Source organism: Artibeus jamaicensis, unplaced genomic scaffold, assembly GCF_021234435.1.
Source record: "Artibeus jamaicensis isolate MK-2021 breed Jamaican fruit bat unplaced genomic scaffold, CSHL_Jam_final scaffold_1689, whole genome shotgun sequence".
Classification (NCBI taxonomy): Eukaryota; Metazoa; Chordata; class Mammalia; order Chiroptera; family Phyllostomidae; genus Artibeus; species Artibeus jamaicensis.
The window spans coordinates 5,080,885-5,102,641 of NW_026522029.1; the positions used below are offsets into that span (position 1 = coordinate 5,080,885).

Genomic DNA, 21,757 nt, shown 5'->3' on the forward strand with positions numbered 1-21,757 from the left:
AAAAGGAAGTGACGGTGCTCGGGGAGTCGAGGTGGACTCGCACACTGTGGAAACCGCCCTGGGGGGCGTCGCTCGCACCCGCGCGCGGAGCGTCAATTCCCACCCGCGTGCTGGAGCTCTCCACTCAAAGCGCGCGCTCTTGGGCGGAGACAGGCCAAAGCAGCCAATTTCCGATTCCCCGCCGACGGAGCCGCGGGCCGCGCTCTGAGGTGAGAGCTTGGGGGAAGGGCACCCAAAGGTTGGGGCCCCAGCGGCGCTCGGCGCTCGATAGGAGAGCGTGAGTGGCAGCTGCTCTGCGTGGTCTCCGAGGAGGAGGCGGGACTTCCGCCGAAAGCGTGATAGGGCGTATCGGGGACAGCAACGCGTGGAGGCGTCAGACAGGCGGCTCCGGAGAGAGAGGGTGGGGTCTGTGGACCCGGGGCCTGCGGGACTGGAAATCCCGCCGGGGGCCGGGGGCCTAAAGGTAGAGGGTTGAGCAGTGGGCGGAGCGAGCCGGCGGGCATGTCCAGCGGGACGAACCCTAGGGCCGGCGGCGGTGGGGCTGGGGGCGGGTCCGGGGCTGAGCCGGGCGAAGCTTGGGTGTGCCAGGCCCCGGGGAGGCCACGGCCGCGGGGCGATCCCGCTTCTGGTCGTTTCACTGGCACTTGCTTTACCCAGGTTCCCACGTCGATGCTGGGGGAACGCTCCGGGAGCGTTCGGGAAGATGCCGTACCTCGGCTCCGAGGACGTGGTGAAGGAGCTGAAGAGAGCTCTGTGTAACCCTCACATTCAGGCGGACAGGCTGCGCTACCGGAATGTGATCCAGCGAGTGATTAGGTATCAGCCAACGCCCTCGCTCCTCCGCCCCAGGCTCCACGGGCCAGCTGCCCCAAGAACGGGAGACTGAACCAGGCAGTGCTGGGATTTGGGCTTCCTGCTTCTCTGGAGTGCCATCTCGGTCTCCTCCCGGGAGGCTATTTTTTACCTTGTTTTTTCAGCAGGCTGGTTTCATCCATATCTTTAAACTGCTGACTCCCAGACGTCTATCATACCCGGTACAGACCGTTCTTATCTTCAGACCCACATGCTCCGCCTGGGTGGCATTTTCCCCAGGATGCTTCTTCAAAGACACGCAAAATAGCACTTATGTCCTTTCCTCTCCCCATGCCTGCTCTTCCATGTATCTGTGTTGAAGACTGTCGCTACCCTGTTGACCAAGCCAGGGAACCAATCTTGAGCTCAATCTTCGCTTCTCAAGTCAGATGAATCCAGAGTTCTAAATAGCCATCCTTTCAAAAAAAAAAAAAAAAAAAAAAAAAAAAAGGCATTGCTGTTCTGGTTTCATTCCCAAGTGAAAATGCAATCGCCAGACCATACTAGCAGGTCCCCTTGCCCCCTCATTTCAGGCAGAATGATTTTTCCAACATATGAATTTGAACATATGCGTCTTGCTTGTAGCTGGTGATCACAAACTTTAGCATGAACAGAAGGCCCTTGGGGTGCTTTAAAAAATGTAGATTTTTCCTCCAATGCAGTCATTGTGATTTCAGTAGGGTGAAATGGAACCCAGGAATCTGCATTTTTAACACATATCCCATCTGATTCCTGTAGGAGACCATAGGTGGAGAAATGGTTTACCAAATTAAGTCCAAACTTTTTTTTTTTTTAAATCATAGCACCCAGGGAACATGTGGCTCACTCTGCCTGTAGACTCCGAAGAATGTACCATTCTTGCTCATGTCTATCTGCCACAGGGTGTGTGTTATTACCTATCTACACACCTGCCTGGTGAGCCTTGCTGGTTCAGCTGTTACTTCCTCTGTGGAAATGTTTCGTGATTTCCTGGCAGTAGTAGACCTCTGTCTGTTGTACTGCAGTTAGTTAGTGGTGTTCTGGCCTGGCTTCTCAGTAGTCTTTGAGTTGTTAAAGATATACGACCATACCTTCTTCAAGATTATGTCCCCAGAGCATCTCCCTGATGTGTAAAAGTTGAATTTCACTGGAATGAACCAGGAGTTCAGTAAGTGTTGGTTGAATGAATAGAATAGTTATTGTAAGTCCCTGGTGTAACATAATAGACAAGGGGGACCCGGGTGCTTCTCTCTCAGAGATCGCTCTAGTTGGATAACCAGGACAGGTATAAAACACTGCCCACGGTGGGTTGGGGATTATACGTTTTGCTGCTTCTTGCTATGTGTGTTGATTTCAGGCACATGACTCAAGGTGTGGACATGTCTGGTGTTTTCATGGAAATGGTAAAGGCCAGTGCCACCATCGATATAGTTCAGAAGAAGCTAGTTTATCACTACATGTGCACATATGCCCCGCTGAAGCCAGATCTGGCTCTGCTGACCATCAACACGCTGTGCAAGGACTGTTCGGACCCCAACCCGATGGTGCGAGGGCTGGCCCTACGGAGCATGTGTAGCCTCAGGTGAGCACTCTCTGCCCTGCTTGTTTCTCAGGGGCTGAGGAGTTCAGGAGGTCAAAGGGCAGGTTTTCAATGATCATGTATTTGAGCTCCTTCGTCCTGGGAAAACCAGTGTTGTAAGCTGAAAACACAGATCTTCAGCCATTGCTTTGGTTTACACCACATAGGTTCATTAGAGGGAGTTTTCCATCCTCACTCTAGGTGAGATAGTTCTTAGTTCAGGTTTAAAGATTTCTAAACAATTACACGTGTGTGTGTATTTTTGCTGCCTGTGCAGCAGTATTCCAAATGAAAGGTCAAATAGGCCTTTTAAGTTTGGCAGCAGCTTTCTCCAGTTCATCATCTGACCAGTGCACATTCAGACATCCATCGAATCCTCTGTTCAGTTATTAGGGGCTGACTGTGTCAAAACTAGGATTCCAGGATCTGGCTGATACCGGGGTGTGTTGCCTAGGATGCCTGGTGTGCAGGAGTACATCCAACAGCCTGTTCTCCACGGTCTGCGGGATAAGGCTTCGTACGTCAGGCGGGTGGCAGTCCTTGGCTGTGCCAAGATGCATAATCTTCACGGGGACTCTGAAGTGGGTAAGTGTCAGTGTAACCCATCTTAATCATTGTGTATTTGTGCCTGCACTGTATGTATGACACTGAAAGATTATGGAGCCCTGTTTCTGTGCATGTCCCTTTAAGTAGGAAGCAAGGTTTGATATTTTCTGAGATTAGAGGAGCCCTTTCTTTGGGGCCCTCTAATCCTTTGCCTTAGCTACTTAGAGTGGAGTGGAGATGGCAAGTTTTTGGCCTTGACTTTGTATTGCCTTTGTGATTTTTGGAGCAGAGAAGCTCAGCTTTGTCTTCCAGGAGCTCCTGCTGCGGCTCTATTCCTGTGACTCTGAAGCTTTTTCTTCTTTACCTGAGGTCTGCTTTCTCTTTTATAGATGGTGCCCTGGTGAATGAACTCTACAGTTTGCTGCGTGACCAGGACCCAATTGTGGTGGTAAACTGCCTGAGATCTCTAGAGGAAATTCTGAAACAGGAAGGAGGTGTTGTCATCAATAAGCCCATCGCCCACCATCTCCTGAATCGGTTTGGATGCCTCGCCTTGGTGCCCTTTTTATTATGAAGAGATCTGCATCTTAGGGGATCTTACCAGTGGGTTGAGTTAAGGAGAGGTTGTGAATACTTTCTTTAGGGTAGCAAAGAAAGTCGTTCACGACTATGAACTTCCTCATATTGCATGGAGAGAATTTCTTTCACTCACCTTAGGTCCTTTCGGTGATCTGGCACAAACATCCTGTGGGGATGTCCTGTCCTCCTCTGCAGTCATTACACCCCCCCCCCCCCAAGCCACGTGCGCTGTGTTAAAATGTAGGAGATCCGGATCTAGGGCGAAGTGATCACGATCACGTCTTTGGCCTTAGATGAGTGAGCATTTGTACTATAAACTCGTCTCAGAATTTAAAGTATTTTGTGTAAGCCTTAAAGAGTATATGGAAAGAATAGTTTGATTATGGCACAGCCTATTTTTAAGAAGTCTCCCTTTGTTATGAAAACAGGTGACAGTAGCATGGAGATAGTCTTAATTTGGTTGCTAAAATAGCACTTTTGTTTTCTTTTTGGATAGAATGCCCAAACTGGACCAATGGGGTCAGGCCGAAGTACTGAACTTCCTGCTACGCTACCAGCCCCGCAGTGAGGAGGAACTGTTTGACATTCTTAATCTCTTGGACAGCTTTCTCAAGAGCAGTAGCCCAAGTGTGGTGATGGGAGCCACCAAACTCTTTCTGGTCCTGGCAAAGCAATTCCCTCACGTACAAACGGACGTGCTCGTGCGAGTCAAGGGGCCATTGCTGGCGGCCTGTTCGTCAGAGAGCCGTGAGCTCTGTTTTGTGGCCCTCTGTCACGTGCGCCAGATCTTGCACAGTTTGCCAGGTCACTTCAGTGGCCACTACAAGAAGTTCTTCTGCTCCTACTCGGAGCCACACTACATCAAACTGCAGAAGGTGGAGGTGCTGTGTGAGCTGGTGAATGACGAGAATGTGCAGCAGGTGCTGGAGGAGCTTCGGGGGTACTGCACTGACGTGTCCGCCGACTTTGCGCAGGCTGCCATCTCTGCCATCGGTGGGTGTCCTCTGCCTCTCCTTTCTGAGAGCCTACACCACCCACCTAGAACTCTGTGGAACCAGAGGGAATGAAAGGGGAGGAGTCTTATCTCAGAGACACAGCACCTTGCACCAAAGAATTGGGGCAGTGATGATGAACGAGGGGAGGAAGGTTTTTTTTGTTAACCCTGGTGTTGCCATATCTTTCAGGATAGAGAATGCAGGAAACTCAGATTATAATACTTAAAATTTGTATGGCCTTTTGTTGTCTGCTATCCAAATTGCTTTCCTGGTCATCATCTTACCACTGTCTTATGAGGTGGTCAGGAAAAGTGGACAAGTGTAATTAACCTCATTTTAAAGATGAAGAAACCCAGACATCTAAAGGTCATTGCATGTCCACAAGGTCATGAGGCTCCTGAACTGAGGCCGGACCCCAGCTTCCCAGACTCAAGATCCTGTGTGAAGTCACCCTCGTTTATGGAGCGGCTCCCGTGGGCTCCGTATAGTGCTGAGTACGGACTGACACCAAATACCTCCTGACCTTACAGACCTTTCCAAACTACTCTGTCTGGAATCTAAAAGCTAGAGTAACCCACAGAATGACAGCAGCTGGGGAGCTAAGTGTTGGAGAGCTTCCCGTGGAGGAGGAGGAGGAGGAGGAGGAGCCCTCCTGTGTGGAATAAGGCGTGGCTGTCTTTAGGGGCAGAGCAGAGGGACCAGGCAGAGAGTGGAAATCCTGCGGCCAGGAGGCTGCGGTCGCTTCCCAGCGGTAACCTTTCCGTGCAGGTGTGTCGCAGCGCACACTGCTGCCTCTCACCAGCCTGCCAGACAAAAGTTCTTTGTTACTGAGAGTTCTCAGCCTTGGTCTATGGGAAATTCTTCTTCCAGGAACGTTCGGTTTTCAACTGGTCTATGACAAACAGACAAGAAATGGATACATTTTTACCAAATTTTCTTTATAGCAAACTTAGATTCACATTTCATCAAGCAAGGGGCAATGTTTTTAGGCATCTCTGGTTGTCTTTGTCTCTATTTACTTGTTTTTTAAGATTTTATTTACTTACTTTTAGAGAGAGGGGAGGGGAAAGAAAGAAACATTAATGCGTGGTTGCCTCTCACGCGCCCCCTACTGGAGACCTGGCTTGAAACCCAGGCATGTGCCCTAGACCAGGAATCAAACCTGTGACCTTTTCGTTCACAGACCAGTGTTCAATCCACTGAGCCACACCAGCCAGGGCTGGTTGTTTTTGTTTTTGGCTGGTGGGAAATTATTAATGAGGTGCCAGTATGTGACTGAGCAGTTTTCTCTGCTTTTCCTTCCTCGTCCTCAGGGAGCATCGCCAGGACCTACACAGAGCAGTGTGTGCAGATCCTAACGGAGCTGCTGGGTCTTCGACAGGAGCACCTCACCACAGGTACTGGCTTTCTAGGGCTTTTTGTCACTTGCCTGGCCTAGAGTAGGTGCTCAAAAAATACTTACTGTTGAATAACAGATGTTTAAACTTTTTTCTTTGCATCCTCACCTATTGCCCTCAGGGAAGCGTGGTCTCCAGGGATCTAACAGGCCAGAGTCTTAGGTGGCCGTGGGGTGACAGGCTGCACCATAGGTGATGAAGGTGCCTGGGTTGGCCCGGCCTCTTACTTCCCTACCTTGACTTCTCTTTTTGTCATGGCCTCATAGTGAAAGCAGTGGCTTAAAGGGCTGGGCCGGGGAGAGGCAAGCCAAGTGCTGAGGAAGCACATTTAAAGGGGCACTCACTCTCGGTTTGTACGAGCGCTAACCCTGTGTGTCTTTCTAAATTGTACACCCTCGGTCCCTGGCTTGGCTCACTAGTCCCAGCCCGGCGGCTCCATTTATATGGTCTTCGGAGTGTCATTCAATGACATCCCCCCATGTTTGCATACAGCTTCACCTTCTCACCAAGGGCTTTCACATCTATTCGCTCATTTTTCCCCATGGCACTAGAGCGACATTCACTTAAAAATCATGGCCTATGTCAGGCATTTCTCAGATAGTCATGGACCACTCTCCAACGCCCATTTGAAAAAATTCACCTAAGATCCAGTCTGAACAGAGGACTTGTCATAAGGCTTCTCCCTCGCGGTGGCTCTAACCCTGCGCTCTTGTGTCCCGCACTGTGCTGTAGTGGTGGTGCAGACGTTCCGAGACCTGGTGTGGCTGTGTCCTCAGTGCACGGATGCCGTGTGTCAGGCCCTGCCCGGCTGCGAGGACACCATTCAGGACAGCGAGGTAGCAATTCTCCTTGACTTTGAGACCGAGGGACCCTGCATGGGACCCTGCCCTCTGCCATGAATCTATGCGTTCTTTCTACCCAGTGTCTGAAAGTGGAGATTCTTAGAATTGATGGCCATCTCTGAGTCTCTTTTGGGTACAGATGGGATATAAAGTATAAAAACATTAGGACCTGTCTATGGTTTTCATTACAGATATTTTGATATCATTGTTCTCTTGAATACCTTTGAGTCAAATTTAAATCTTGGAGTTCTCAGCTACAATAAAAGTCAAAATCATTTGTGGAATTTTTACAAATATCCAGGCTTCACCTCAGTTCCACTGACTTAAATATGCAAGAGTGAAGAACCCCCCCCCCACACACACACATATTTTTAAGTATTTTATTTACTTATTACTTAGAGAGGGGAAAGGAGAAAAGAAGGAGAGAACATCGCGTGGTTGCTTCTTGCGCGTCCCCTACTGGGGACCTGGCCTGCAACCCAGGCATGTGCCCTGACTGGGAATTGAACTGGTGACCCTTTGGTTCGCAGGCCACTGAGCCACACCAGCCAAGGCAGACACATATATTTTTAAGAAGCCTTACAGATGACTCTGATTGGCACTCCAGGTTGACCACCACGATGACTTTGTCAACATGAAGGCATTTAGAGAAACCTTTCAGTAGCTCTCACTGGGACGATAAACCTCAGGTTGGAGGAGGGGGCCCAAAGCTGAGGAAGCCTCGTTTTCACATCAGCGCAGACAGTAAGAGTCTTGAATCTCCTTTGGTGAAGTAGAATTTCATTTCTATTTGATGTAGAAAGTAAAAGAGGTGAGATCAACACGGTACAAGATTTTTAAAAGTGAAAAGTTACACTCTTTTCGCTGGCACTAGGGAGAAAGCAAACCCTGTAACTGTGTCCTGTCTCCTGTGCTTTAGACAACCAGAGGTCGAGCGCTTGTTCCTACCCCTTCATTCCCCAGGGGAAGCAGGCGCTCATTTGGCTCCTGGGTGTCCACGGAGAAAGGATTCCCAACGCACCTTATGTGCTGGAAGACTTTGCAGAGAACGTGAAGTCAGAGATGTTTCCGGCCGTGAAGATGGAGCTGCTCACGGCCCTGCTGCGCCTGTTCCTCTCGCGCCCCGCCGAGTGCCAGGACGCGCTGGGGCGCCTGTTGTGTTACTGCGTAGGTGGGTTCCGCCGCGACCCTCAGCAAAAATTCCCACGGCCTGCCTTGCTCCGTGAATCACGTCTGGGACCGAAGACGAAAATGTTAATGTTCCCTGGGGTTCCCTCTGTCCTTCACTGTCCCCTCCTATTCTGGTTGGCACAGGGGTGGGAGGAGACTGGTTTTGGTTTCCATTAACTCAGTCTGTCGCCTTGCTCCAGAGGAAGAAAAGGATATGGCAGTGCGGGACCGAGGTCTCTTCTATTACCGCCTCCTCTTGGCTGGCGTGGATGAAGTTAAGCGGATCCTGTGTAGCCCCAAGTCTGACCCGTCTCTTGGACTTTTGGAGGATCAGGCAGAAAGACCTGTGAATAGCTGGGCCTCAGACTTTAACACGCTGGTGCCAGTATATGGCAAAGCCCGCTGGGCCACCATCTCTAAATGCCAAGGGGCAGAGCATCGTGGCCCAGAGCTGCCCAGCACTGCAGCCTTTGCTGCATCAGGTAACGTAGTCCTTACTTTATATCTCGTCACAAAAGCGTTGTTATCTTTTGCAGTGACTGGTAGGAAGCAGATGCCCTAGCTAAATCTCCGACTGTTGCCTGAGCTTGTAAGCAAGAGAGAGGTTCATCATAGGCCATCTGAGCCATTTATGCAAAGATAAAGGTCACATTGTGTACTTTGGGAAATCTAGATTAAAAAATGTAGTTTCTGTAAATTAAGAATGTCTCTGACACTAGCCTCCTGACTCTCGCAGGAACCCTGATTCCTGAAGAGAACAAGGAGAAGGTACAAGAACTGCCCGACTCCGGAGCCCTCATGCTAGTCCCCAGTCACCACCTCGCTGCTGAGACTTTTGAGAAAGCGTGGCTTAGCCTCGAAGTCGCCCATCGGCAGACGCTCCCCTGGCAGGGAGCGGTCCATCCTGACACGCTCCAGATGGCCCTGCGAGTCGTGAACATCCAGACCATCGCAGTGAGTAGGGCGGGGGCCCAGCCCTGGAAAGCCTACCTGAGTGCTCAGGATGACACCGGCTGTCTGTTCCTGACGGAGCTGCTGTGGGGGCCCGAGACCTCGGCAGTGCAGGTCTCCGTGAAGCAGAGCCAGGCGAGGACCGAGGCCCTGGGCAGCTTCGCCTCTGTGTTAGCAACTGTGCTGGGAACCATCGGAGACATAAAGTCCTAGCCACGTCGCGCTGCCTGTCCGGAGTGAGGTGAACAGCTGGCGGAGTTTCTTAGTCCTTCTGCTTGGAGCTGCTTGTAAGTCCAGATAATGTCAAACGCAAAGGAGACTGGGAAATCTGGGAATCAGGGTTCTTATGTTTTTGTCCAAAAAACATTGACTTATCCCTCTCAGACCTACTGGTGAATGACTGTATCTCTCCAGGTGATATTGTAAAGGTCAGTGGTGGTGGTGAAGGCGTGGGAATGGAATGGGGTCGGGGTCAAGTGCACATTCTTTTCTGGTCGGTTCAGGGAGTTTCAGTGATTAAAGGCGCTTGATGTGTGTGGACGCAGACGGAGTCATCATTCGTGGGCGCCATGTTTTCTCCCCTGGACCAGTGCAGAAACCCCTGACTGTCCCCATGCGTCTGAGGCCGGAGTTGCCAGTCTTCCGTCTCACGGCTGGCCAGTCCTTCTGACACCCTCTGTTCTGGCAAAAGCAAACCACTTTTTGCAAGTGGTTTACAAGTGGTTTCGAAAAAGCAAAAGAGCCCCGGTCCCCGATACACTGGCCTCTCTCTCACCTCTGTGCCTTGACACTTTCTTTTATTTCTAGCCTAGAATATTCCTCGCCCCCAAATCTTTATTTAAGTAACACCGGGTCTTATCTTTCAGTGTTCTCAGTCGTGAGCTCTTTCAGGAAGTCTGTGACCCTCATTACCTTCACTGAGGGTCCCCTGCAAACCGTGAGAGCAGTTAGTACAGACATCTAGCAGTACTACTGTTACTGTTTTCTTGTCACTGTGTTTTCAGTGGTATAGTTTGGAAGCTGTCAATGTGCTCTCCAGTGAGGAGCCAGCAGCGCCCAGGGCCCGCTTGCCCACCTGCCTCCTCCATCTCTCCACAGGCCCACCTCATCCAGGGTCAAGTGGGGTCTCTAGGGAGGAAAGGGGGAGTGTCAGGGTCTAGGTGGCAGCTGTGGGGGTGGCAGCCTCAGGGCCGTGGGGACGGGGTGTGGGAGGCAGCCTGTGGAGGACACAGGCTGGAATCAGGGATCTGTAGAGGTACAGGTAACCCACATCCCAGACTTCCTCAACTCCCACAGCGCCCAAGGAAATGGGACGGCATGAGGGCTGGGCACCAGGGGCCGGTGGGAGGTGGGGCATGTGGGAAGTTTGGCTGGAGAAGGACGGAGGAAGGTAGAAGGGACCAAAGCCTCACCGGGGCGCTGTCATCGGTAGTGGGGGGTAGGCGGAAGAGGCAGGGGTCCACAGCAGGTCAGGAGGACCAGGGAAGGGGCAAGTGCCCCTCGGCCTTCCCGGTCACTTCCGCAAGCCTACCAACAGCCTGACAGTCCACATGCAGGGTGACTTGGTGGTGCCAGGCTGCAGGCAGGGTGCAAAGTGAGCCAGGAAGGGCTTCTCAAACACATTCTTCCCGTGGGAATCAGTGTCCATGTTGCCTGGGAAGACCTTGCTGTCCCCGGCTCCCTGTGCGGGGTCCTGTTCATGCCCTCATCACTGCGGGCTGCCTCGTAGGCTGCCGCATGCCAGATGTGGCCGGAGTCTCAGGCCTCCTGCTTAAGGATGCCGGTCACTTGCTTCTGAAACCTGAAGTCGATCTGCAGCCACTTGGATGCAGAGTTTCTCTCAGCAGCCCAGACTTTGAGCTTGCTCTGTGTGTCAAGCCTCAAAGAAAGGACACCGGCTGGAGGAACTCAGGCCCCAGGTCCTGTAGGTGTGGAAGCTGTAATGTTCCTGTTGGGGGTGGCACTGTCCTTCTGGCCCAGGGGCTCGGCACCCCCATTCAACTCACAGCCTGGGAGCTCCAAGTGCAGGGTGCAGCCTCCGTGGCAGACAATGGGCATCATACTGCACCTCTAGAGGGAAGTCAAAGACCGCCTTCAGGCCATCGTCCAAATTACCTATAAATACCTTGTTTCCTGAGTCCCCTTCTTCCTGGATGGACTGGAATTTTTCCCCACTGAAGCTGTAAGCCACCTGGAAAGTCTTCACTACTTGGCACTGCCTGCGCAGCTAGTGCCGTGTGTCACCACATCCGTCACCCGCATATTGCACGTCAGTTTCACGTGGATCCGGGGATCTTACTGTGGTTGCTGGCTGTCCAGGCACTGACAATGCCGGTGCAGTGCAGGTGGACCAGCTCCGGGGCTCGGCGCTGCACACCCACAAAGCCCAAGTGCACGGACAAGGTGGAGATCTGCCAGTCGACGGTGGCATTGGTCTCCATGCCCACCGGCGTGGCACAGATGGCCTGGTAGTGGGTGCCTGTGTAACCTTGAGGACACTTGCAGGTGTACTGGGTGAAGAGTCTCAGCCGTGTGAATCATTGATCACCCAGTGAGGACTCATCATTGTGACAGGGGTTTGGGAAAGGACCTTTCTCAGTCTCGTTGCAACTGAGGCCCATGAAGCCTTCAGGGCAGAGGCAGTAGAAGGGGGGGAGGCTGTCCTGGCCCAAGAAGCAGGTCCCACTGTTCAGACACTCGCTGGAGTCACAGAAGTCCCCGGAGGCGGGGCGATGGAGGGGCAGAGCGCCGGGGGACGTGGGGTGGGGGGTGCAGCTGTGCACACCATGGGGCTCTCACTCCTGCCCCTGCCCCGTGACCTCTGCCACACTGCTAGTCAGGCACCTTCACTTCCTTCATTCGAAGCTTGTTTTCCCCCTTCCCAAGGGTTCCTGGCATTGAGGGGAGTTGCACTAGCCCAGAATGGTTCCAGAAGCCCCTGTCTGCCTTTTTACCGCAGTGGGCTAATAACTCACGTTTATAGCACGAGGAATGGTGTGCAGGGAACAAGCCAACATTGAGGGGTTCTGTGCTCTCCAGCTCTGGTTGTGGTTACACCCGGAGAGGTCTCCCTCCCTGCATCCCCTCACCTGCCTTCCTGCAGCAGCTCCAATGCCTCTCAGTGCTGGGGACTCAGCACAGCTTCCGTCTGCCCAGAAGGGTTTCTGGTCTCTGGGCTTGCAGCTTGCTCTCACTGTTAATTCTATTTATATCACTGTTAATTCTATTGTATACCTGGCCACACTTTAAATGTTAATTGAGATAACTTAAGGCAGATTTATTTATTTATTTTAAAGATTTTTTTTTTTTTTTTAGAGGGGAAGAGAGGGAGAAAGAGAGGGAAACATCAATGTGTGGTTGCCTCTCTCACGCCCCCTACTGGGGACCTTGTCAGCAACCCAGGCGTGTGCCCTGACTGGGAATTGAAGTGGTGACCCTTTGGCCTGCTGCCCGCACTCAATCCACTGAGCTACAGCAGCCAGGGTGCAAGAACAGGTTTAATAAAATGATGGTAAGGTAGAAATAACTAGAGAATCTAGAATAGGGAAAATGAAAATGCTAGTTAGGACCAGCTGGGTTGGAGACGGGAAACACACCTGTGGTGAGCGTCCACATAGTTGATACAGTTGAGCTGCAAATTTAGCTCTGTAAGTGGTTGGGCCATCAGAGGGGAGACAAATAGTTACACAGTTGTCATCAGAGAGGAAGGGACATTCTAATTCTGACTTCTGAAAGAAGTTGACAGGTGGTTTCATACACTCAGAACCTGGTACTGAGTGACATGCATAAGGTTCCCACGGGAAGTTAGTTAGTAATGGGTTTCACGTGACTGCTGGACCCCAGATCCTCCGAATAACGTTTCACCCATTTCTTCTCCCAGCTAGGCTCTTAATAGGCGTGGATAACAGGCAGTATCGAATTTAGGGTCAGGGCTTGGGTTTTACAAGCTGTTTGTTTCCACTGTGCCATTTCTAAGGACAGTGATGATCTTTGTTTCCTTTACAATGTCTGCCACCTAGTGATTGCTCAAGTATTTATTGACGGAACCGTTTACAAAGCCAGATTCTGAGGGTGTTTTGGGATTAGTGTTTGAAGCGTTGTCTTGTATCAACTATGAAGAAAATAATGGAATTCCACCTTGACTAGGGTTTCTCAAAAATGGCACTATTGATATTTGGGGCAAAACCATTCTTTGTTCTGGGAGATTTTATTATAGGATGATTATTGGCAGTCTCTCTGGCATCTACCCACTAGATGCCATTAGAATCCGCAGCTGTGACAACTAAAAACGTCTCCAGATGTTGCCAAAGGTGCTCTGGGGGGTGAAAATGACCCCCAGTTGGGAACAACAGTTGACCTCTAGGCTGTGGATTCACAGGAGCTGGGAATTCCGGGGTCCAGAACGGCTTCAGAATTGCTTCTCTGTATTTCGACTTGTTCAGTTAAACAAAAGTGGAACTCAGAATGCTGCCCATTGGAAGTGCTGCCCAACAGAATGTAGGGGGCAGAAATTAAGTCAATTGGTTGACTTTGTTTTTAGTTAAAGACTATGATTAAAAGTTTGACCTAAAGAAAATTAGGTGTGGCTCAGCAATTGAATAAACGTTACTGAAGGAATCCCAGCTTTTGGAGTTTTTTGAAGATGAAACTGTTCTACTTGGTCCATTTTCTGTCATGTAAGGGGCATAGTACAATATGAAATTATTGCTGTTTGAAGTGTACGTTTAAGATAATCTCAATGAAGAACTGATTGGTCTTAACAATAGCTTAGTTTTACTAATTTATAAGCAAAATGACTACACCATGTATATGTATATGTATATGAATATATATGTATATATATTCTCACACACATATTATAAATAACTACATTTTATATAGGTATGTAAAATGCATATACATATATGTGAAATGTGTATATGTATGTGTGTATATATACATGTGTATATATATATATATATGTGTGTGTGTGTGTGTATATATATGTATAAATGTAGTTACTTAATATTCCTTGCCTCTTGGAGCTCTTTTTAGCCTCTGTAGATGTGTGGTTTGATGATGTGACGTGTTGATGTTGGGTATTTACATTTTAAATCTATGAGGGTAGGTGATACTGTACTTTTGAGAAGAATGGCCTTTGAATGGCTCTCTTAGTTGGTAAACAGAATGTGACCCGTCTAATGACAGTGGAGCTTTGGAACACTGCAGAGACAACCGTTCTCATGGTTCCTGGCCGCGACTTTATTGCTACATGCCCCTCTTCCCCTCCTGCTCCTTTTGAATGGGAGTTGTGTTACATTGTTACATTTTTTTCTATCCCTTTCTCATATATTGGGTGTTTGGGGAGACAAACAACTTGTTGGATTGGCCAAAAAGTAACATTTGTTTTTTTCTGTAAGATGGCACTAGCGGCACTTAGTCGCCTTTAACTTTATTCAAAACTATTTTGTTAGATTGCATTGGTACAGCTGTGATCAATGTGCATTTTTAAAAAACCCATCCAATGGGTGAATGTTTGTGCAGCCATTTTAATGTGGACATGGAAGAAAATATGCAACATTTTTGGCATCTTATGCTTTGTTGTTTCAAGAAAGGTAACAATGCAACTGAAAGGCAAGAAAAGATTTGTGCAGTGTCTGGAGAAGGTGCTGTCACTGATCGAATGTGTCAAAAATAGCTTGTGAAGTCTCATGCTGGAGTTTTCTCACTGGATGCTGTTGCACAGTCAGATGGATTAATTGAAGTTGCTAGTGAGCACATTGAGACACTAATTGAGAGCAATCAACATTGTACCACGTGGGAGACAGGCATACTCAAAACATCCAAATCAATAGAGCTGTTGGTGAAAATGAAAAATATGCCTTTTTAGCTTATGGAAAAAACCACCGGACTTTTTGGCCAACCCAGTATTTCCTTAGTTGTAGGTCTCCACGTTAAGAGGAATTGTCCCTGAGAGTTCTCACCCCCATGCAGACCTGGTGCACACACCAAGGTCCTGGACTTTGAGCCAGCAATACAGTGAGATGAGGTTTTGGGAGAGGGACGTACATTATTGTGGCCTGAATGGCAAAAGAAGCAAGTGGCAGTGAAAAAAGTCTGTCCTTTCAGTAACAATTAGGAGTACACTATCAGAAAAACAAGAGCGAAGGGGATGTGGGCTAGTGGAGATGGTTTGGGAGGCCCAAAGAAAAATAAAGCAGGAAGACGGACTCCACAGTGCCTGGGAGAGTGCACACTCGTATCTGTAGCCTTGTAACACTGATCATACTGATCAGAGGCCATAGATGGCTGGGTCCATGAGCACACTGGTGGTGAAATGAGGAAGGCAGTTTATTATTGTGGGGAGGGTTTAATGTTTGAGGTAGGACAGACTTGGTTTTAAATTTCTGTTCTGCCACTTACCTTGGGCACCAGTTCACACCAGTTGGATGGTCTCTTCCAGATGTGTTTTGCTTTTGTGTATTATTTTGGGTTTATGTCAGTGTATTTGTTGGAACCCTTCAATTATGAGTGATTAGCTCTACTGGGACAGGCAGTTGGCCTTGAATTATGTCTGAGGGACCTTCTGACCTTCAAGGTCTGAAGCCTACTTAGTAATAACCAATGTTTCAACCCTAGTGACCAATAATGACAAATGAAAATGGCCCTTTGGCTACTAAGTCCTGTTCCCAGACCAAAGCAGTTTATAATCATTTGTTTTTATGACAAAATGAAGTAGAAAACAAAAGATTGGCTCTGATTATTTTGCATAATAGAAACTGCATTCTTAGCAACTGACTCAGCATCTATGCCTGCATCTCTGACTCATTCACCAGGTTCAAGTACTCCGGAAAAGCTGATGCATTTGCATTCTGCTTCTGGCCCCCAAACGCGATGTCCAGGTGTAGCTACATGAAGAAGGAAGCCATTGTGGGTGAGTGTCCAATCCGGACGTCTTGTAAAACGGGTGAAGTCCAGCCCTTTTAGGAAAATCCTAATTTATCCTGTTTGGGAGTACATCCCAGATCCTGGTCCTTAGGTCTTGGGCTGAAAAGAAGACATTTAACATCTACTGTACATCAGATACAGTGGAATGACATCTGCCGGCTCATTCCACATTATCTTATTTAACCCCTGAGAAATACCTTGTATAATCTGCATTTCAGTTCCTCAGATGCCCAAGGTTTTGTTTGTGTTTTTCTTTGTTTTTTAACTTTCTCAGCTCTTGTGTGTCACATTCCCTCTACGTGGAATGGTCTTCCTCCCCCTTTCAGCCCAGCGAACACCCATGAGCTCCATCTTGGATGTTTCTACTTCAGGGAAGCCTTCCTTGCCCCCTGGGTTTGTTTCCCTTTTACACACTCATCACACACTTAATCTCAGTAAGCACAGCAATGATGTGACTGGTCGTTTAATGTGTCATTCATGCCGAAGTACACTTTAGCTGCATGCAATGGGGACTGTGTCTGTGTTATTTTTCTGTGTTATTTGTAGTACCAGGTAGAGCCCCTTATGTATAGCTACTCAATAAATGTTGCCTGATTATGGGGAATAACCATGAACATCAGGACCTGAATGCCTGTTATTCAACGGCAAACCCTTCCTTTTTGAAGTTATACCGCAACTGAACCACACGAGAAGTGTTTCTCAATAAAATTACCTAAGAGGTTCTTCCTCAACTCTATTTCAGTTTTAAATTGGCAACCTATCTATAAAAGTTATTCATTAATCTTAGATGCTGGCTAGGGTGTGGTTTTGAGACAAGGAACTGAAAGTTTTCAGCGAAGTTCCCAGTTCTGTGCGAGTGTGCTCTTCAGAGCAGCCCCGCGTATCCGAGCATCTGTTTTTGAAGGGAGGTGGTTGGGAAGGCTCTAGGATCTTATGTCCCATTAGGGAAACTGATGTCTGTGCTGGTTTACAGTGTCTCTGACTTCCTGCTGAGCTCCAAATCGCTTGTTGGCGGAAAAGCAAAACTTGGCAGCAAATGTCTAAAATGAAGACCTCCCAGACTTTTGAGGAGCAGACGGAGTGCATTGTGAACTTTCTTCTCGAAGATTTCTTAGGCATACCTTCACAGGCTGCTGCCACCCGGAGCCTGTGTGGTGTGGATGAAGTGGATTCAGGTAAGGCTCCTGGCTGAGGTGGCCATGACAGGTTGATAGGCCAATCTGAGTATAAGCTCTAATATCCATTGACGTTTCAAAAGGAAAACTTGGGAAGCGTTCAGCAATACCTGGAGTCTTTACGGGAGGGAAAGAAGCTCTCCGTGAAGGGAGACTTCTGACCGTTGGCTTTGACAGAACATCGAAGATGTTCTCGGCAGGGAGGGATGCCAAAATTGTTTACGTACCTATAGCACTTCCTCCAGTGCCCACATTCCTGGAACTTGCCTTTCCTTCAAACTTTGTGACAATTGGGACTGTGTTCCCTCTGTTTTAGGAGAGGCTTGCACCTTGGACGTGGCTATCATTGCTGGTCGCCTTCGGATGTTGGGGGACCAGTTCAACGAAGAACTGGAAACTTCTGTCAGAAGCATCATGAAAGAAACTGCTTGGGGACAGGTCAAGTTTCTACTACTTTCTATTTACTGCTTTTTGTGTCTAACTATTTCAGATACCCTTTTCTTACTAATCCTATAGGAGTATGACCTAAAATGTTCTGTGACAGATTTGAGGACTTACTTTTACTCGAGAAGATGTGGCAGGAATTCTCCAATCGCCACTTCCTTAGGGCAGGACCTTAGTGGCACTGAAGTGGAAAGCGTCTGGTGCAGGCTGGACACCGTTCACGTTCCTTTATTTGTTTTTTGTCCAAGCTGTGCTTGGTGGCACAGGCACCTGTATCAATACCTATTCTTCTGGACGCGGGCATCTCTCCCCACCCAAAGTTCAGCAGTGACATTATATACAGGAAAGACAGGCAGTTGACAAGTTCGATGCAATGAGGGGTGAGGTACGGGAGCCCACTAGGTCACATCTGGCCCTCCAACAGAATGCTGGTTACTAGCGATAGCACTGGGACTCTGTATTGGCTATGAAGACTGCAGACGATGTTCTAGAAGACATTACTCATTAATATCAATAATGGTAGTTAATAGGAATTTTTCCCTTACCGTGTGCCAGGAGATCTTCTAAATGCTTTACAGTTATTTTCTGATTGGACCTCTGCTCTACTCGGTGAGGCACAAGAGAAACTGTCACCCACAACACAACCCCTCCCTGTCTACAGATAACACTGCGAGAGCAAACGTCTAGCCCATTTTGCTCACTGCTGTGGTCACACAACATGCAACAGTGCCCAACACCTAATAGGCTCTCAGTGCGTATTTCCTGATTTGATATGCATTTAAGCAGGGAAGGAAATTGAGAACGAGGGAAATGAGTGATTAGGTTACATGGTATTTTTTTCTTTTTTCTTTTATTTTTTTAATGTATTTTTCCATTACAGTTTACACTCAGCATTATTTTGTAATAGTTTCAGGTGTATAGCAGAGTGGTTAGAAAATCATATATTTTCCAAAATGTTCCCTCTCTCCTCACCACCCCCCTGGAATTTCTAGTACCCACCTGGCACTGTACACAGTTATTACAATGTTATTGACCACATTTTCTATGCTGTACTTTACATCCCCACACAGCAAGTATGGGCATTAGGGTCTGGACCCAGACTGATCCCAGAACCATTATGCTGTATGCTTCCTGCTTAACACAGCTTGGGTGGTGTGTCTACTGAACACTCTGGCAGAACTGGCTTTATTACACCTGCCTGCTTACATGGACGCTTTTCCTAGGTAGCTGAGAGCTGAATCTACTTTTCATTTTTTTTTATTATAAATTTTTCTTGAAACAGCCTCAAACTCACAGAAAACTCACAGAAAAGCTGCATATATTGTACAAAGAATTTCCCACTAGAATCATTTGGTAGTAAGTAGCGAACATGATATTTCATCACCCCCATAATCCTGTTATATTTCCTTGAAGCAAGGACATTCTATTACGTAACCACAATCTAACCATCAGAACCAGGAAATTAATTGTCGAGGATACATTTTCATCCCATCCTAAGATCCCATTCACTGTTGCCAATTGTTTCAATGATGTCATTTACAGCAAAAAGATACAGCGGGCCTGTGAACCAGAGTGTCGAGGTTCGATTCCCAGTCAGGGCACATGCCTGGGTTGCAGGCCAGTTGCCAGCACGGGACACATGAGAGGCAACCATACATTGATATTTCTCTCCCTCTCTCCTTCCCCTCTAAAGATAAGTAAATTAAAAAATAATAATAAAAAAAAAGATACAGGCCAGAATTAGATGTTGCAGTAAGTTATGCCCTTTGAATCTCTAATCTGGAGTAATTCCTGAGTCTTTCATTGACTTTTATGGCTGCGATGCTTGAAGATTATATGGCTCAGTTGTTCTTTAGAGCGCCCCTTAGTGGGTGTGTTTGGTACTTTCTCGTAAGTAGATTCGGGAGATACAGCTTTGGTGGGAAAATCACAGACGTGCTGCTGTGTCGTCCTCACTCCATCAGCTGGCACTCGTTTCAGTTTGTCCCATTGCACCTGCTCTTTTCACTTCTGTGATTACGTGTTTAGTAGGGAGGGACTTTGACACCGTGGAAATATCCCATAGCCCATCACAATCTCAATCTATTCATTTATTTTATACAGCAACATAGACTCATGAATTCCTACCTTATTCAGTGGGTTATAATGTTATTATCATTATTTTTCTTAAAGACTTTATTTATTTTTAGACAGAGGGGAAGGGAGGGAGAAAGAGAGGGAGAGAATCATCAATGTGTGGTTGCCTCTCACGTGCCCCCTACTGGGAACTTTGGCCTGTACCCGAGATATGTGCCCTGACTGGGAATCAAACCGGCGACCCTTTGATTCTCAGGCCAGCACCCAATCCACTGAGCCACACCAGCCAGGGCTTCTATCATTATTTATTTGAATGCTCACCTCCCCCCAGCTTTGGCCAGTGGGAGTTCTTTCGCTCTGAACTGTGCCTTTTTGGCATGTCCCTGTCATTCTGAGTACTTCCTTAATTTCTAACGGGAGACCTGTCTTTACAGTCCCAATCCGGAAATCAGCTGTCGTCCGGGAGGTCTGGTTTCTTTTCAAGGGAAACCGTTTCTGGGTGTGGGGACCTAGGTCCTCTTACGTGGACACCCTTCTCAGCTTGTCCGGGCTCTAGCGCCCGCTCGGACTGCCGTGGGTCGCCCCGACAGCACCCTGCGATTAGATCTGGCTCGGCCCTCCCTAACGGCTTTTGAACCAGATTTTTTTGGAAGGACAAAGGAAAAGCAAATCTTTTTTTTTTTTTAAACTTTAGAGATTCCCAGACTTCAGTCATTCGAGCAATATCTGCAGTTTGATCAGTTGTATTATCATGTACTTCATAGTTTTCTCTCCAGTCATTTTGTTTCTCTTTCAATCATTTGGTGCATCAGAGGCAATACTTTCTGAAATCATGGGTCTACTTCTGTTTTTTCTCACAGCTATTACAGTCAATACAAAACTAAAATGAGAAAAGTCCATTCGTTTACTCCCTAGGATGACCTAGCTATGACCAGTGGCACGCTGGCCGCTCTCTGGGAAACACTTGCTTTCCTGGGTTCCCGCACCTGCGGCCTCCTGCACTTTCCAGTGATACTCCGTTGATCCTGTCCTGTGTCTCTCCCCAGGTAGAAGCTGTCCTTAAGGACACAGTAAACTCTCTCAGCGAGGCCTGGTGTGCTCAGGATCCTACCTTAGCTTATGGGAGAGCCTGTTTGGCGGTGTCAGTGAAACTCTTTGAATGTGTGGCCCGCCTGGCTCCTGAAATGGCAAGACAGATGGTGAGACCCATAACAAGTATGATCAATGGGAATGGCACCATCCGAGAGTTCGTCCAGAGCCAGGGAGGTTGGGTAAGTATGTCGGGGCCCCTGGCTTTGCTAAGCATTTGCTAGTAATGCCTGGGAATAGTACCTGGGACTCCAATTCATGGTTCTTCCTGTAAGTTGGAAACCAAGCAGGAAAACATGCCTCCCGACTTTGCTAAAAATGCCAGGATGGGTTTTTTTTTGCCATGAGCATGCAGAAGCTCAGCCTGTGGACATTGGACTCCAGAGTCATGCCACCTAACATACCGACTGCTAAGTATATTATAAAGCAAATTTCCAAGCCCTACACATCTGTAAAGTGTATTTGTGGTTGAGTTCTAGTCTCAGACTGGCTTCACCCTGTTACCTGGCAGATTCCTGGGTTTGCTTTGCCTAACATCTTCAGGTGTGTGTTGAGGCAGTTCAGAATCATCTCAGTATTTGTCATCTAACAGAAAATAATTAGTGTTGTCTGCTGTGGTGAGAACTATAGCAGGCGCTCTAAGCCCATGTCTTAGTCATCATCGGAGCCTCTGCTCTCATAGAGCACTCCCCTTCATCGCCACCGTCAGCAGAAACCCTAGTGGGAGCTGCGTTCCCTGTGCGTACATGTAGATCATCCCTGGTTTCCTTGGGAAGTTCCCGACGACCACCTCTTTGACCGCTGGATACTCATTGTCCTTCCCAGGAAAATGTGGAGAGCTGAAGAGGAGGCAGAACTGTTTCCCAGCCTGAACATCTCTTTCTCTTGGACTGATCTGGTGATTGATTTCTGGCAATTAAAACAGATAAACGACCAAATAAAAAAAAAAAACACTTACTGAACTTGGCTGTATAATTTATTTTTCTATCCATAAAGTCAGGAGCAGCTTCCAGAGGCCCACAGAGATTTTATGCTTTCCGTTTTTATGTGAGTGGTGATGAGGTTCTGTTGAAGCAAAGACCTCTACACACAAAGCAATGACTTGTTCATAGTGGAATTCCAGGCAACCCAGGGCAGGCCTCTGCTGGAGTCATTT

At 48.2% G+C, this 21,757-nt stretch overlaps 2 protein-coding genes and 1 pseudogene across 7 annotated transcripts; 2 read left to right on the top strand and 1 right to left on the bottom strand.

Moving 5' to 3' along the window:
- The first annotated feature begins 105 nt into the window (after window positions 1–105).
- On the top strand, window positions 106–15,794 carry AP4B1 (adaptor related protein complex 4 subunit beta 1). 5 transcript variants are annotated; one of them, XR_008389838.1, is made up of 12 exons: window positions 345–463; window positions 658–816; window positions 2,189–2,413; window positions 2,865–2,995; window positions 3,346–3,493; window positions 4,032–4,528; window positions 5,844–5,927; window positions 6,660–6,763; window positions 7,733–7,940; window positions 8,140–8,421; window positions 8,676–9,177; window positions 15,706–15,794. XR_008389838.1 is itself a non-coding variant. In XM_037152410.2 (11 exons), the coding sequence occupies exons 2-11, from the start codon at window positions 704–706 to the stop codon at window positions 9,101–9,103; spliced, it is 2,220 nt and encodes a 739-aa protein (XP_037008305.2). In that variant the 5' UTR covers window positions 106–209; window positions 658–703; the 3' UTR covers window positions 9,104–9,431. The 5 variants fall into 5 exon arrangements, 4 of the variants coding, with proteins under 4 accessions (XP_037008305.2, XP_037008306.2, XP_037008308.2 ...); XM_037152410.2 differs by lacking the exons at window positions 345–463; window positions 15,706–15,794 and adding an exon at window positions 106–209 and having other exon boundaries at window positions 8,676–9,431; XM_037152411.2 differs by lacking the exon at window positions 15,706–15,794 and having other exon boundaries at window positions 335–400; window positions 8,676–9,431.
- LOC119054507 (lactadherin-like) lies at window positions 10,219–12,554 on the bottom strand (annotated as a pseudogene).
- BCL2L15 (BCL2 like 15) lies at window positions 15,713–21,553 on the top strand. 2 transcript variants are annotated; one of them, XM_037152415.2, is made up of 5 exons: window positions 15,713–15,803; window positions 16,791–16,992; window positions 17,309–17,430; window positions 20,559–20,783; window positions 21,427–21,553. In XM_037152415.2, the coding sequence occupies exons 2-5, from the start codon at window positions 16,854–16,856 to the stop codon at window positions 21,442–21,444; spliced, it is 504 nt and encodes a 167-aa protein (XP_037008310.2). In that variant the 5' UTR covers window positions 15,713–15,803; window positions 16,791–16,853; the 3' UTR covers window positions 21,445–21,553. The 2 variants fall into 2 exon arrangements, with proteins under 2 accessions (XP_037008310.2, XP_053511875.1); XM_053655900.1 differs by lacking the exon at window positions 15,713–15,803 and adding an exon at window positions 15,822–16,210.
- The last annotated feature ends 204 nt before the right edge of the window (window positions 21,554–21,757 follow it).

Excerpts from the sequence above, each read along its gene's own strand:
- AP4B1 (XM_037152410.2), top strand. The coding sequence starts at position 704 with ATGCCGTACCTCGGCTCCGAGGACGTGGTGAAGGAGCTGAAGAGAGCT. Across the intron at positions 3,494-4,031 it reads GCCCACCATCTCCTGAATCG|AATGCCCAAACTGGACCAAT; the intron begins GTTTGGATGCCT and ends CTTTTTGGATAG. Across the intron at positions 4,529-5,843 it reads GGCTGCCATCTCTGCCATCG|GGAGCATCGCCAGGACCTAC; the intron begins GTGGGTGTCCTC and ends CCTCGTCCTCAG.
- BCL2L15 (XM_037152415.2), top strand. The coding sequence starts at position 16,854 with ATGTCTAAAATGAAGACCTCCCAGACTTTTGAGGAGCAGACGGAGTGC. Across the intron at positions 16,993-17,308 it reads TGTGGATGAAGTGGATTCAG|GAGAGGCTTGCACCTTGGAC; the intron begins GTAAGGCTCCTG and ends CCTCTGTTTTAG. Across the intron at positions 17,431-20,558 it reads AAGAAACTGCTTGGGGACAG|GTAGAAGCTGTCCTTAAGGA; the intron begins GTCAAGTTTCTA and ends GTCTCTCCCCAG.